Source organism: Carlito syrichta, unplaced genomic scaffold, assembly GCF_000164805.1.
Source record: "Carlito syrichta isolate Samal-C Ts95f unplaced genomic scaffold, Tarsius_syrichta-2.0.1 Scaffold106266, whole genome shotgun sequence".
Taxonomy (NCBI): Eukaryota; Metazoa; Chordata; class Mammalia; order Primates; family Tarsiidae; genus Carlito; species Carlito syrichta.
Window position 1 is genome coordinate 33,618 of NW_007050362.1, and position 14,266 is coordinate 47,883.

At 57.2% G+C, this 14,266-nt stretch overlaps 1 protein-coding gene across 2 annotated transcripts in view; it reads right to left on the minus strand.

Annotated features, from left to right (window-relative positions):
• Positions 1-2,194: 2,194 nt before the first annotated feature.
• The window catches only part of IMPDH1 (inosine monophosphate dehydrogenase 1), a 16,180-nt gene continuing 4,108 nt past the window's right edge, over positions 2,195-14,266 (minus strand). Inside the window, exons 2-14 of one of the 2 annotated variants that reach the window (XM_021716761.1) lie at positions 12,397-12,425; positions 9,678-9,779; positions 9,500-9,574; positions 9,005-9,211; positions 8,767-8,854; positions 7,710-7,909; positions 6,843-6,933; positions 6,524-6,619; positions 4,836-4,979; positions 4,588-4,732; positions 4,197-4,340; positions 3,988-4,071; positions 2,195-2,975 (exon numbers count right to left, since the gene is read on the minus strand). In XM_021716761.1, the coding sequence (XP_021572436.1) occupies positions 2,954-2,975; positions 3,988-4,071; positions 4,197-4,340; positions 4,588-4,732; positions 4,836-4,979; positions 6,524-6,619; positions 6,843-6,933; positions 7,710-7,909; positions 8,767-8,854; positions 9,005-9,211; positions 9,500-9,574; positions 9,678-9,719 (1,338 nt within the window). In that variant the 5' untranslated portion in view covers positions 9,720-9,779; positions 12,397-12,425 and the 3' untranslated portion in view covers positions 2,195-2,953. Of the gene's footprint in view, positions 2,976-3,987; positions 4,072-4,196; positions 4,341-4,587; positions 4,733-4,835; positions 4,980-6,523; positions 6,620-6,842; positions 6,934-7,709; positions 7,910-8,766; positions 8,855-9,004; positions 9,212-9,499; positions 9,575-9,677; positions 9,780-12,396; positions 12,446-14,266 lie in introns of both variants that reach the window. The other variant, XM_008066969.2, reaches the window with a different exon arrangement.

The following is a 14,266-nucleotide window of genomic DNA, read 5'->3' on the forward strand; positions in this document are numbered from 1 at the left end:
GGGTGTCTCTGACCTATGTCTGTCCCAGTTGTGTCTCTGGGCTGATGCTGCTGTGGCCTTCCTACTTGGAGCATCTGTCCCTTTGCCCCACCCTGGCCACCCACATGATGGTTGAATTTATTTGCAGCCCAGAGTGTGTTGTCTGGGTCCAGACTTGTGAGCACTGACCTCCCGCCTTTAACCATCTGGGCAAGACCCTTGGCACAGAAAGACGAGTAGACCAAGCGCCCCTCCACTCCACGTTCCCGCATAATTCTCACAATGAGACCCAGAGCTGGGGCACTGTGTCACCTGAAGTTCTTTCCTTAGGACACATGCTTTGGAAAAAGGCTGGCCCGGGAATCATGTAACTGGATGCATGAATTTCCTCTAAAACAGGAATTCTCAAACTTTGGTACGTATCAGGATCTGGGGGCTGAGTAACAATCTGGAGGCCCAGACACCAAGTCACCACTGTGACCCTGGGCCCGTGTGTTCATTGTTAGCCTTCCAGGTATTCCAACACACAGCAAAATCTGAGAACCACTGTGCTAAACTTCCTCTAGTGAGTCTACTCTGATGCTAACATGACTCCAGGCATGAGGAGGTCACTGACTTACAAAGTAACCCATTCTCCTGGCCATTTCTACTGACCAATAAGGTTTAGTTCAAAGGGGGACTTCTCCCTCTAAACCGCTCACACTCTCCATTCAGGGTGTCGTAGCATTTATCTGAAAACCCCCAAGACCTTTCCCATCTCAATGGCAGGTCAAGCTGCTTTCTGTATTTCTCTCTTACTTTTTTTTTTTTTGAGTCGGAGTCTCATTCTGACGCCCAGGCTGGAGTGCAGTGATACACTCATGGCTCACAGTAGCCTCAACCTCCTGGGCTTAGGAGAAACTTCCACCTCAGCCTCCCAAGTAGCTGGCATTACAGGTGCCACCATGCCTGGCTAATTTTTTTATTTATTGTAGAGATGAGGTCTCACTTTGTTGCCCAGGCTGATCTCGAACTCCTGGGCTCAAATCCTCCCAATTTGGCCTCCTAAAGTGCTGGGATTACAGGCGCGAGCCACAGCACCCAGCCCATACAGTTTTTGTAACCCAACGTGCAAGACAAAATGTGAAACACAGCCCCATGTTGGTCCAATCTCTCATCTTTTATCACCTGGGACCTGGGCATCATTGTCCCTCCCAACTGGGCCACCCAACTCGTAGGTGCTCCCCAAGGCCACAGACTCCAGGGCACAAGGCTTCCAGGGATGGTCAATGACCGGCTCACTTGGCAACAATTCCTGGAGGCGTTGTTGAACCCACTCTGAGTCTACCGGCAGTCCTGCTGTCCAGCTTTTTCTTCCCAAGGAACCACAGAGCTGGAGAATGTGCAGGGAAAGGTGGCTGCAGACACTGTCCCAGGTGTCCGGCCCCTGAAAATCAGCTCTGTCGGAAGGGACCCAGTGATGGCTGGTACCCATCAGGCAGGCCAGCAGGGAACTTCAGGGCCCCTCCCTGGGACTCATGTTTCCAGACTTCCACTTCCCACAAACCAGGGTCTTCCTCCCTCTCTGCTCATTCCTGCCACCAGAGCATTCTCAGGCCATCTTCCTCGCTTCTGCCCGCTGGGGTGGCATCTGTACCTCGGTGGGACAGCGTTTTGCCCACTGCCCAGCCACAGTAGTGGCACAGGAAGGCAGGTGAACGTCCTAGGACCCCAAACTCCAGGGAGTATTCAGCAACCCATGTGGCAGTGCTGTCCCCACCCGCAGGAGTTCAGGGCTGGAAGGCGGGTCCTTTGCCTCACAAACAGTGGCAGTCAACCTGCGCAGTCTTGTGTGCGGTGTCTCAGCAGACGCGCCCACAGGCCCTGGGCTCCGCACAGCCATGTTGAACTCCCAGTGTGCAGCACCAGGAGGCTGCAGCTGGCACTTTTTGGCAGCTGTCTGGGAGGCCCCCGACACTGATCTTCTACAGTCACGATGCCCTCTGCAATATTCCCCAGCTGCAGGAGCTACAGGTCAGCTGGCAACAGGCGGGCACATGGGTGGGTGCACAGGCTTGAGAGACGACGTTCCGCCACACAACCCACCTGTGCCGACACCCCCCAGAACTCTGCAGCGCCCTCACCACCTTCCTAGGGAGGCCGGGCCTGAAACACAACCCAGCCTGCCTCTGAAGGGACTCCAGCCACCCATGGGACACAGGACAGAGACAGGACGGTGGAGGTGTTGAGACCTGCTTGATTTATTCAGATTATGTAATACACAATGACGCAACGGTGATCCCAAAGTGTGCAAAGTTAAAGCCTCTGACTGCAGCTGAGGAGAGGGTGGGAATGGTATACCGGGGGCTCGGTGAGTCAGGAATGATGGGCAGGCGGCCATTACCAGGACAGCCTCCTCCCCAGGGCGAGAGGGAGGGGAGTGGCCTGAGGAGCAGGGCCCAAGGGTAGCCCTGGGTCTGGGAAGGGGGCAGAGACCTCCCCGGCCGGCCGAGGTCGGGACCCCAGAAGTGCCACATGGCAGAGGGGGCAGCAGCCCGGGAAGGGCCAGAGGCAGGGCCAGGAGAGCACCATTTCCTGCGGGGTGGGGGACAGGGAGGGAGGTGCCCTACAGGAGAAGCCAGGAGGGGCCGCCTGCCCCAGGGGTGGGAGCCTGGCCCGAGCAGGCTGCAGCGAGAAAGACCTGAGGCAGGCGCAGGGCCTGAGAGCCCAGGCTGGCTGGGCTGGGGGAAGGGGGCTGAGGAAGGGAGAACCCTGGGGTCTCCCAGGGCAGCCCGGCCCAGGAAGCAGCCCTGACTCTGCAGGGAACGCCCAAGGAGGGACCACGGACCCCTCAGGACCTCCCCATCTCACTTCCTGGAGGAGCTGGGGAGGCTGTAGTGCAAATCTGCAGGCCGTTCAGTTATGAAGGGAGGCTGAACCCGCAGGGGAGTCCTGGGGTGTGCTCCCTCCACCACCTCGGCTGCCACCGCCGTCCTCAGTACAGCCGCTTCTCGTAACTGTGGGGACAAGGCAAGAGAGGGGCCAGGAATGGGTGGGCGGGCCCTGTACCCTTCCCTTGGGCCACTGCCACACCTGAGCAGGGCCCAGGGTGGAGAGACAGCCCGGGAAAGCATGGCCTGTCCTCACAGAGTCTGCTCTGATCCACCCCAGCCTCGCGGGCACAGGGCTAGGCCCCTTGTGGTCATGGGTCCAGCCTGAGATGGGGCAGCCCCAGGCCTGGGGTCAGGGCATCTCTCCACAGCCTGGAAGGATTCGTATGTCAGCTGGATGAGGGGCCACTGCTGGCTTTCTCCACCATGGTGCTGGGAACACAAGGCTGGGAGGGTCCAACCTCAGGGTCTGTGTCCCATGATTATACCCCAGCACCGCCCCCACCGGACGCCTATGCCCAGCCCAGGCCCCACCCAGATTGTCCCTGCTCTATTCTACGCCTGGCCCGGGCAGCGCGGTTACTTACACGGCAGATAGGTATAGCTACGGGAGGGTGGGGCGGAAAGAGAGACAGGTTAGAGGCCTGCCCGTGCCTGGGAAGTGGAGACTGGTGACCAGGGAGGGGCCTGCCACTATGGCTGCCGACTAGCACTGCCCCCACCCGCGGTGGCCCCACTGTGGCCCTGGCATGTCTCTCTGCCCTCGTCCCAGCCAGAGGGCTCACACCTTCATTCTACCTGCCACCACCAGCGAGAGCCCAGCCCCGCCCTGGCCCCCGCCCTGGCTTTTCCTGAGCAAGCGAGGCCTGGGAGTTCAGGTGCAGTTAGCGGCTCCCCCTCTGTGCCCCGCTCAGGGAGAGGCCTGAGGAGAGGGGAGAGGAGGGGCCTGCCTGGTTGGGTCTGAAGGACACGGGGCAGGATGGGCCCTGGAGGGGAGGTGGTGGGCCGGGCTGCAGCAGCATCCCTCCCAGCTGCAGACAGCATGGGTACCCTGGAACCTCAGTTTGGCCTTGGAGTCCTGGCCCCACTTGCCCCACTCAGCCCCCAAAGGTGAGGGTGAGGAGGCCGCCACACTTACGAGTGCAGGCCATGGACGCCGCCCTCGATCTGGGCTGACATAGTGCGCTTCTCGAACTTGAGCTCTCCTGAGTACATCATGGACCTGGCAGGCAGGTAGGTGGCGCAGGTCAGTGGCACCAAGGGCGAAGAGAGACAGCGAGGAAGCAGACGGATCCGGGAGCCTCTTGGGTGCCCCCACCCCTCACCCCCTCTGGTCTCAGCACTCACCGTAGGACAGACAGGCTTCGGGCCCCGATATCCTGGCAGCCATGTTGGATGCCCGCTATGAGGTAGGGCACAAACTTCTGAATGGAGCCTTTGTCCTGGATGGAGCCCGAGACGCCCTGTGCGATCTTCACCTTATCCCCCTCGCTGCGTGGAGGGCAGGGAGACTGAACCCAGGAGCCCGAGGCCTAGAGGATGCCACCCCCTCCGAAGGGCACGGGCAGAGGGTCCCCAAAGCAGCCTCTCATGGGGCTACCGCAGAAACACAGCCTTCGCGTCAGGTGGCCCAGGGACAGGTCTTGTGTCCCTACTTATGCCCTGTGCCTCAGTTTCCAAAACGACCAGATAGAGACCTGGGCACTGGCTGGGGAGGGGGCCGGGCCCAGGCAGGCACCTGAAGTATCGCTTCTGGCTGCTGCTGCTCTTCTCCATGGCATCCAGCGAGCCCATGCCCCGGTACTTCTTGAGCCGCACCCCATCGGAGAAGAAGTACTCGCCAGGGGCCTCCGTGGTGGCGGCCAGCAGGGAGCCCATCATCACTATGGTACACAAGGGGTCAGGGCCTCCAGCCTCACGGCCCTCCGACCTCCCTGCCAGCTCCCAGCCCCCAACCTGCCTGGTCCCCGGAAGACCTCGCCTCACCCGTGGAGGCGCCAAGGGCCAGGGCCTTGACCACGTGCCCCACGGTCTGGATGCCACCATCAGCTATGACGGGCACACCAAAGCGCCGGGCGTACTCAGCCACCTTGTACACGGCAGTGCCCTGGGGTCGACCACAGGCCATCACTGGGGGAGGGGATGCACAAAGCAGAGAAGAGTCAGCCAAGACACAGGGGCCCGGCGTGGGCTGGACGGCTCCTCCTCCTTGGACCCTGCCCCTACTCCGGGGAAAGGGAAGGGCTGGATGGTGTTTCCGAGGCATAACATACAGGGCGGAGCCCCCAAAACTGGAATTATTTATTGGAGTGAGGGACCCCTTGTGGTCCAGGCATCCCCCGGAGGAGCATTCTAGGAACCCACCGGCATCCGTGGACCAGCTAGTGTTATTGGGAGAGGCTGTTTCAGTGAATTCTTTTTGGAAGGTTCTTTCAACGTGTTTGCCCATCTCATGATGGCTGGTAGACGTGCACACCTGCCCACACTGCACTGCATGTTCAGCAGTTTTTGACCAGAAACGGCATAACCCCTGTGCCCCACCCTCCCTATTCATCTGACCTCGCTCTGAGCACCTTTCTTTTTTTTTGTTTCTCCGGATGAAAAAAGTCCTCAAAGGGAAAAGTTTTGCTGATGCGGAAGAGAAATTAAAAAATGGCAGAAGCATTGAAAGGCATCAAAATTGATGAGCTCCAAAACTGTTTTGGGCAGTGGAAGAGGAGTTTCCCTTTGACGATCAGTCTCTCACCACAATGCTAGCTGGTCCACGGATGCCGATGGGTTCCTAGAATACTTACCTAGCAGGAAAGCCTACAAGGGGCCTGCCCTCCAAGAGATGATTCTGGTTTTGGGGGAGGGGTCCCCCTTCATAGATGCTCAGTTAATATTTGTTAAGCGAGTGAGAGCAGGCCCATGTTTCAGACCATGAGCAGACCATGAGCAGACCATGGTGGTCAGCTAAGGTGAAGGTAGAAACCTAAATACAGAGGCTCTAGAGACCAAAAGGAAGAGCTGACTTGGGCAGGGAAGGCCAAGTATGTCACTCGGCGTTGTGGAGAAGTGAACCTCACAACAGGAGCCAGGCACATTCCCTCAGACCAAGCCAGAGCCCTGCACCTGCAGGCAGGCACTCCACAAGTCAGACACCAACCTCCAGGGAGCACCCCCTCACCACGGGAGCACATGTCAGGGTCTCCCCCTCCCCACCCATGTCCAGGAACCCCCCCCTCGCAAAAGGGCTTTGTGAGTGAGTGGAACCCACCCAACTGCACGTCATGGTGATGTGGGTGTAGAATGCCCTTAAGTATCCAGGGACACGTCTCCATGTCCTAAGCATCTGTCTTGTCACAAATCGAAACCAAACCCCGAGCTGACTTTCCATGAGCCTCTTGGAAAAGAGGTCTCACCAGCCTGGGCCTCCAGACCGGGTCTCCTTGATCAGAATCTGAGAAGCAGGTCGTGTACCTGAGTGCCCTCGTCTGCATACACAGGTCTCCCAGCAAGACAAGGGGCCAGACAAGGGGGAGCCTGTGCCTGGGTCTGCCATGAACCCACTTGCTGGAAGGGCCTGTCTGAGCGACACTCAATATGCACTTGTGGGATAAGAGCGTAGCTCCAGGGTCAGTGGTGGCCCACTCTCCTAACGGGCGGTCACTCACTCTCCTGCTGACACCCACCTTCCTGGGTAATGCAGATGGAGCCGCAGCCCATGCCCACACGCAGCCCGTCCACACCCGCGTCAATCAGGTTCTTGGCCTGGGCTGCTGTCACCACTGGGGGCGGGGGTAGGGCAAAGGAACAGTGTGAGGAAGGGATGCCCCTGCCCTGCCCAGGGGCTTCCTGGGAGCCCAGTCTAGCCACCCTGCACCCCCACAGTGACCAAAGTCCATCATCCTCCCTGCCCCACATGCCAGGAGCAATGCCGCCTTCTAGGGGTGCTGAAGGACAGAGAAGGGTTATGGGGGGGGCAGGGGCTAGAGGGGACCCTGCACTCACCATTCCCCCCGATCACCTGGAGGTGGGGGTATTTCTGCTTGATGTAGTGCACCATGGCGATCTGATACACTGAGTTCCCTTGGGATGAGTCCTGCGAAAGGGACAGAAGAGCTCAGGCTTAGATAATAGAGGGCGCTCACAGGGGAGAAAGACCCTCAGTGGATAACCTGAGAGAGCCTAAGAAAATCCCTAAGATAGCCAGGCATGGTGGCTCATGCCTGTCAACCCAGCACCTTGGGAGGCAGAGGCGAGAGGACTGCCTGAGCCCACAGGTTTGAAACCAGCCAGGGCAACTTGGCGAGAACTCGTCTCTACAATAAATCAAAAAATTAGCCAGGCGTGGTGGCGTGCGTCTGTAGTTCCAGTTATTTGGAAGGCTGAGGTGGAAGGATCGCTTGAGTACAGCAGGTCGAGGCTGTGAGCGTGCCACTGAACTTCAGCCTGGGCGACAGAATGAGACTCCGACACAAAAATAAAGAACAACAAAAAAACACTTTTATGAGAATGTCCTTTTTTTCCCCTAGGAAGTCACTTGACAACTCTCAGCTGATTCTCTAAGGGGCCCTATTTCCCCAAAAGGTTAAACCTACCAATGCACAGTCTTAAAGCAGACAATGGCCCTTCATGCCCCCGTACACATCAACCCCCACAGCAAGGAGGTGCTCCCTGGGGTCGTCTGCTGTCCCCCCAACTCACTAACCAAATGAAACTCCTTAGCCTCTTCGGGCAGCAGTTTCTTCACATGACCGCTGGGGACGAGGATTGCACCTCGAGGGGCTGACATAAACAAAGGTCTTCACGCCAGGCCCAGCGAGCAGGAGGCTCTCAGTGAATGTGCCCTCAACCCCACCTAGGTAGCGTCCTCACCAGGACGATGACATCAGCGCCCGCCTGGGTGAGCAGGTCCAGGCGGTATTTGTCATCTTCCCGGGTGCCCACAGCTGCCCCACACAGTAGCTGCTTGTGGGAGTCCTTGGAGGCCAGAGGGTAGTCCCGGTTCTTCTTCAGGTCGGTGCGGGCAATGATGGCCACTAGCTCGTCGCGGTTATTGACAATGGGCAGCTTCCCTGAGGAAAAAGGCAGAGGGGCGAGGGAGAAGCAGGCGTGGCGGGAGGGGCTGGGAGGTGGTGTGTGTTCCGCAGGAAAGTGGATTGAGCCAGAGATTCTACTGAAGTACCTACACCAGCCACGAGGTGGCACCACCCACCCGAGAAGTGTTCTAGGAACCTGGCCTGATTCCCAAGGAACAGGAAGCAAAGACACCTCCCATTCAGGCCGGCTCCTGGGGCTCTTCCTGCCCTGGGGCCTGGGCTGGGCAGCCTTTCACCTGCTGGGCCACAGCCACAGTGGTTGGACCCAAGGGGGGGGGGAGGGGAGGGGGGGGGCAAATGCGAGGCTATCCCGCAGGGAGGAACACGTGCCTTGCCCAACACAAGCCCCAAAGTACCCTCCAGCTTGGGCCAGGGAAGCATCTCCCAGATAACTCAAGGACCTAGGAAATATTTCAGTCTTCTTTTTTTCCTAAAAATCCCAAGTTGCTTCTCACAAGTGAGTATTAATGCAAAAGCCCCAGCGTCAAATAAATTTAACTGCAGGACTCTCAGAGGCAAGTGTGCAACTCTTGATGCAAGATGAGAGACAGAGAAAGAGCACTTCTCAGACTTTTAGGACCACAGGGTCCCTTTTTCATGATGAGCATCTCACAGGACTCGTGTTGGAAAACACCGTGCAGACGCCGACCGGGGGCCGGTTTCCCTAAGCCAGAAAGACGTCGGGAGGTGTGCTCCGGCCTGCCTGGGGTTGTTGAGACCTCTCCCAAGGCTCCTTCTGGCTGCTGGGACAACCTGCAAGGCTGCGGAGGAACGGGGGACCCAGGGCACAGACAGTCAGGCTGGGAGTGGTGTCTTCTGTCCCCTCCCAGTACCTTTCTTGCTACGCTGCAGGATCTCATTTGCCTCTTTCAATGTCACGCCCGCTGGAGCCACCACCAGCTCGATCCTGGGCGTCATCACCTGTGGGGCCAGGAACATTTGCCTGCAGGTTGGCAGGTGAGAGAGAAGGAGCCAGGCCTCCCTCTGGTCCCTGGTCACAGACACCAGCCTGAGGCCCCAGGGAGAAGGGCCCTCTCTGCACCCCGGCCCCACTCCCCCGCCCTGCAGTACCTCACTGAGGAGGGTGGTGTGGTCCTTCTCGGCGAGGAAGTCGATGTCTCGGGAGGTGACGATGCCCACCAGCTTACTGCCCATGGTGCCCGTCTCTGTGATGGGGATGCCGGAGAAGCCGTGCCGAATCTTCGCCTCCAGCACGTCACCCACAGTGTGTGAGGGGTTGAGCACCACGGGGTCCGTGATGAAGCCTTGTTCGAACTTCTGTGGGCAGAGACGAGAGAAGGAGAAGGCTGGAAGACAGCCAGGGAGGGTGCCCGGCCTGGTCGCAGGGGACAGAGGGTGCCCTGGCTGTGACACAGAGAAACCAGACTCTCGATGGGGTGAGGGGCCGGAGGAAAATGAGGGTCTGGTCCAGTACCCCACTGAGCCAGACCCCACAGGCATCAGCCAGGGAAGGCAGCAGCCTACAGGGTTGGCTAACAGGGTGGGGAGGGTCTCTGAGGTGGGAGCCGCCAGGTGGCGTCTTTCTGGAGACAGGCTGGTACTTGCCTTGACCTTCCGCACCTCGTTGGCCTGGAATTCTGGGGTGCAGTTGTGGTGAATGAAACCAATACCTCCCATCAGCTGGTGTGGGGAGGAAGCATGGTCAGAGCCCGGGTCCATACTTCCTCTTCCCGTCCCTCAGCACAGTCCACCCTCTTCAACTCCACCCGGGCACAGGACTCACGGCCATCGCAATGGCCATGTCGGCCTCCGTCACAGTGTCCATGGGGGAAGAGATCAGTGGTGTCTTCAGTGTGATCTTCCGGGTCAGGGCTGAAGTCAGGTCCTGAGGATAGAGGCACAGCCTGTGTGAGAAGTTTAGCACCCCTTGGACAAACATTCACCGAGCTCCTACGTGAGCCCGGCACCATGACAGGCCCGGGGGATATGGCAGTCAGTAGGCAGCTGCGGTGCCAGCTAGTCTGAGGGAGTGTGTGTTCTACTTTGAAAGAACGGTGACAGACATGAGACACACAGACAAGATGGTTTCAGTCAGGATGGAGGCTGCAAAGAAAAACGGTAAGGCCAAGTGACCTCCAGAAACAAGGTGGTCAGGGGAAGTCTCTTTTTTGGGAGGTGGCCAGTGGGAACCAATCAAGTACAAGTCGGAGGAACTGTCATTCTAGGCGGAAGGAGTCATGCATGCAAACCCGCTTGGGACTCCCATTCTTCCTGAGGCACATTTAAGAAAGAAAAAGAAAGCCAGGGCCAGGTGCGGTGACTCACGCCTGTAATCCCAGCACTTGGGGTGGCTGAGGCTGGCGCATCTCTTGTGCCCAGGAGATTGAGATCAGCCTGGGCAACATAAGAGATCTCATCTCTACAAAAAATGAAAAATTAGCCAGGTATGGTGGCACTCGCCTATAGTTCCAGCTACTTGAGAGGCTGAGGTTGAAGGATTGCCTGAGCCCAGAAGATTGAGGCTGTGGTGAGCTGGGATGGTGTCACTGCACTCCAGCCTGGGTGACAGAGTGAGATCCAGCCTAAAAAAAAAAATGCCAGTGGAGTGGAGGGAAGGGAGAGGGACAGGAAGCTGCCTGGGGGTGTGTTTGGGCTTGAAGGCCATGGAGAGAAGACTGGCTTCTGTTCTGGGAAGAGAAGCCACTGGTGGGTCTTAGGCAGAAGAGAGATACTACACCCAACTTTTGTCTATAGAGGTCGCTCTGGCTCCAGTGTGGAGAAAGGATTCTAGGTGACAAGGGCCAAGCTGGGGGAGAAGGAAGCTGTCAGCCACCTGGGAAAGCAGGAGACTAAAGCTCTGACACGCGAGACAGTGGTCAGGATTACAAGCACATGTCAGGAGTCATCTAACCACAAACAGTACACAGGGTCAGATCATGGACCTCTCAGAGACTCAGGCCAACGGTTGTGGATGCCAGTCCCCAAAACACTCATACACATTGTATATCATTTTGGAGATTCAAAGGCCCCTGAAGGGGCTCATGCCTGTAATCCCAGTGCTTTGGGAGGCCGAGGAGGGAGGATCGTTGAGGCCAGGAGTTCAAGACCAGCCTGGGCAACATAGGGAGACTCCATCTCTATTAAAAAAAAAAAATTTTTTTATTAGAAAAAGGCAAAATCCAGGCACAGTGGCTCAGGCCTGTAAACCCAGCAAAGGCGAGAGAACTGCCTGAGTCCACGAGTTTGAGACAAGCCTGGGCAAAATGGCGAGACCCTATCTCTACAATAAGTCAAAAAATTAGCTGGGCATGGTGATGTGCACCTGTAGTTCCAGTTACTTGGAAGGCTGAGGTGCCTGTGATTGTGCCACCGCACTCCAGCCTGGGCAACAGAGTAAGATTCCAACTCAAAAAAAGAACAAGAAAAAGAAAAAAATCCCTGAAGTCCATCGCTGACCCTGGTCCTGAACCCTGGATCCATAATCTAGAAAATGCTGCCTTCTCCTCTCCCACCTTGCCACAGGAGAAGAGCCACAGCCTGCCTGACAGAGGTCAGAGTACAGGGAGACCCTCGCCAGCCAGGCAGGGACCTTTTCCAGCTTTCTCTTCCTAGCAGCTAGCCAGGGTCTGGCACAAAGCCAGAGTGCTCAGTAAACTGTTAAACTGGACAGTTGAACCAAGAAGGCTTCCTGGTATCTGTCATAAGAGAACTGGAAGAGCCCAAATTTCTCCCTAAAAATCTGTCTAGGTTATCTCCGGCTACACACAGGCTAGATACAAGCTTCCCCAACACATAAGTGCTCCAGGCACACTCCGGAACCAGACCGGATGAAGTAATCCTAATAGGAACAGAAAAGAGATGAGTTTTTCAAAAACGCATGAATTCATCACAGAATCATCGAACTTCTTTCTGAAATGGCTTACACCATCATTGTGATCTCCCCCCACTCCCAGCTACTATGAGTTTATCATATACAATTATTCACTGATTTGGCTCATTGCTGAGCCCCTCCTGGAAAGTAAGACACTGCGTCTCCTTGCATCTGTCCGAAAGCCAACTCTTTCAAACCCTCTTCCAGTTCTTGTACATTGTGGATCTGGGAATAAGTCTGTCTCTCAAAGTCTCTCTAATCTTGCTGGCTCTTCCAGGCCCTTGCTCAGCATCTTAGACAAAATCCAATCCTTATGGTTTATACAATAAGGTACCCACACCCAAGCCCACCCTCTCCCAGGGCCTCTTCTGAGCCTGCCCACAGGCTCTGTCAGTGACAGAAAGCCCATTGGCCCTGTGCAGGCCCTCGCTCAGGACACCCCTGAGTTCCCATATCTGCCTCTGCCCCATCAGGCATAACCCTTCAACCTCCACCAGTTCATCAGGCAACAAAGGCCACATGCACCACATTCCCAAGAAAATTCTCTCCCATACCCTGCCCTTGAGCAAGAAGTCAGCCTCTTCACCACAACACAGCCTTCCTCCCCCTTGTCCAAGGAAGAGGTACTCACCACCTCATCAGCTATGAAGTCTATGAATCCTGGGAGAATCAGGAAGTCACTGTGAAGACAGAAAAGTGAATGTTGCTGGTAAGGAGGGATGCCCCAAAGAGACAGGGCCTCCCATGCCAGGGGAGGCAGAATGGGGGTGGGGCAAAGGTCAGAGGCACAGAGCCTGCAGCCTCCTCCCCCTGCCATCCCATCAGGGCCCAACCTGCCATGTGCCCCCATTAGTCTTGCTGACGTCGGCCCAGACAGCGAGAGTCAAGGACAACAGGAGGCCTGTGGACCTTGGGCACCATCAAGGCAACTAGTTGGCCCAAAATACCTGTTGCCTTCAGGGCTCAGAGTTTGTCAAGGGGCAGTGAACTTCCTGTACCACCACACACAGCAGACGCACTGCCTGCCTTTGAAAACTTCTCAATTTGACAGGCAGAGAAAAGAAGCAAACACAGGAATGAACCCGAGAACAATTCTGTAGTGCAGCATAGCATGAACATGACCCAGCACAGGACAAACTACACCCCAGGGTCTGGGCTGCTGAGTCACGCAAGGTTCAGAACAGCATGGTGGGACCTCAGGGGGCTGAAGGCAGGGCCTGAGTGAGCCCTTGGGTTAGAGAACCAACAGATATGGCTGGGGCGGAAGAGGAGGAAGGAGGCCTTCCAGTCAGGACCAGGACACTGAGGTCCCAGCCAAAGCACGGCAACTGCACCAGCAGGTGGGCCATGGTCACAGCGAACCCTAAGGGGAACACAGGCCTGCATGCATTATGTCCAGGTTGCAGTGCCACAGCCCAGGGCCCCAGCAGACTGGACCTGCTGAAATCACAGTGGACCTGGACAGACGTACCCAGAAGCAAATACCCCACACTTCAGGAATGCCCTGAAGCTGGCTCTGCAAAACAGCAGGCATCCCTAATGCAGGAAGGAAGAGCCACAGGGTGGATGGGAGTGGGCTCACTAACCTGCCCTAAGGCCTAGAGAAACCGCCTAGGAGTTCCCCTAGAAGACTCTAGTGGAAAATGTACCAAAGATAGATTCTCCCATCACCAAAGACCACCAAAGAAACAAAGAATTGAGGCTGCTCCCGCCCCTTGCAGCCCTTCTGTATGGCAAGGAGGCCTCTGGTTCAGCTGGAGGCTGGAGGAGAAATGCCAGAGTCCAGGCCTCCTGACATTTCCTGGTATTCTGTGCACCCCTCACCTATGGCAGGCAAGAGGAGGTACTCCACAGGCATGGCAGGGATCCTGGGTTTAGGGAAACTGTCAAGGAGGAGTGCTTACAGGCCAGGACAGGGATGGCAGGTGACCAGGCAGGGATGCTTTGGACTCGCCAGCATCCCCCACTCTGTCCCTTCTGATACTCCCTCCTGGCAGGGACACAGCCCTGCAGCCAGGAGGCAGAGCTCGTGCCAGGCCTGCAGCAGGCTGGGCAAGTGGCCGAGGGCCGGTGGAAGAGGCAAACTAAGCCAGCCAGAAGCAGAGGTCTCCATCCTCCTCCAAAATCCCACGTGGGGTGGGCTTAGGGGTGGCAGACACAGAGCACTCTGCCCAGGGAGGGTCACCCGTGCCAACCTGTGGGCAGACAGGGACGCAAGTGGAAGATGGGCCAGACTGGACAGTGGAAAAAAAGGAGCCAGCCCAACCACCCAACCGGCCCTTCCTGGGGACAACGCTCAAGCAGCTGCCAAGGGCCCCTCAGCTCTCCTGGTGACTCGGGGTGTGGGGAGGGGGTTGCTGGACCAAGGGCTGGGAAAAGTCTCCCCAAAACGCCCACATCTCGAGTTTCCACATGCCTCCGGGCCCCTCTAGTGGCCCACAGGAGAGGGGAAACGGGACGGGCAGGACCCGGATCGGGCGAGAAACGGGTCACAGCGCGGA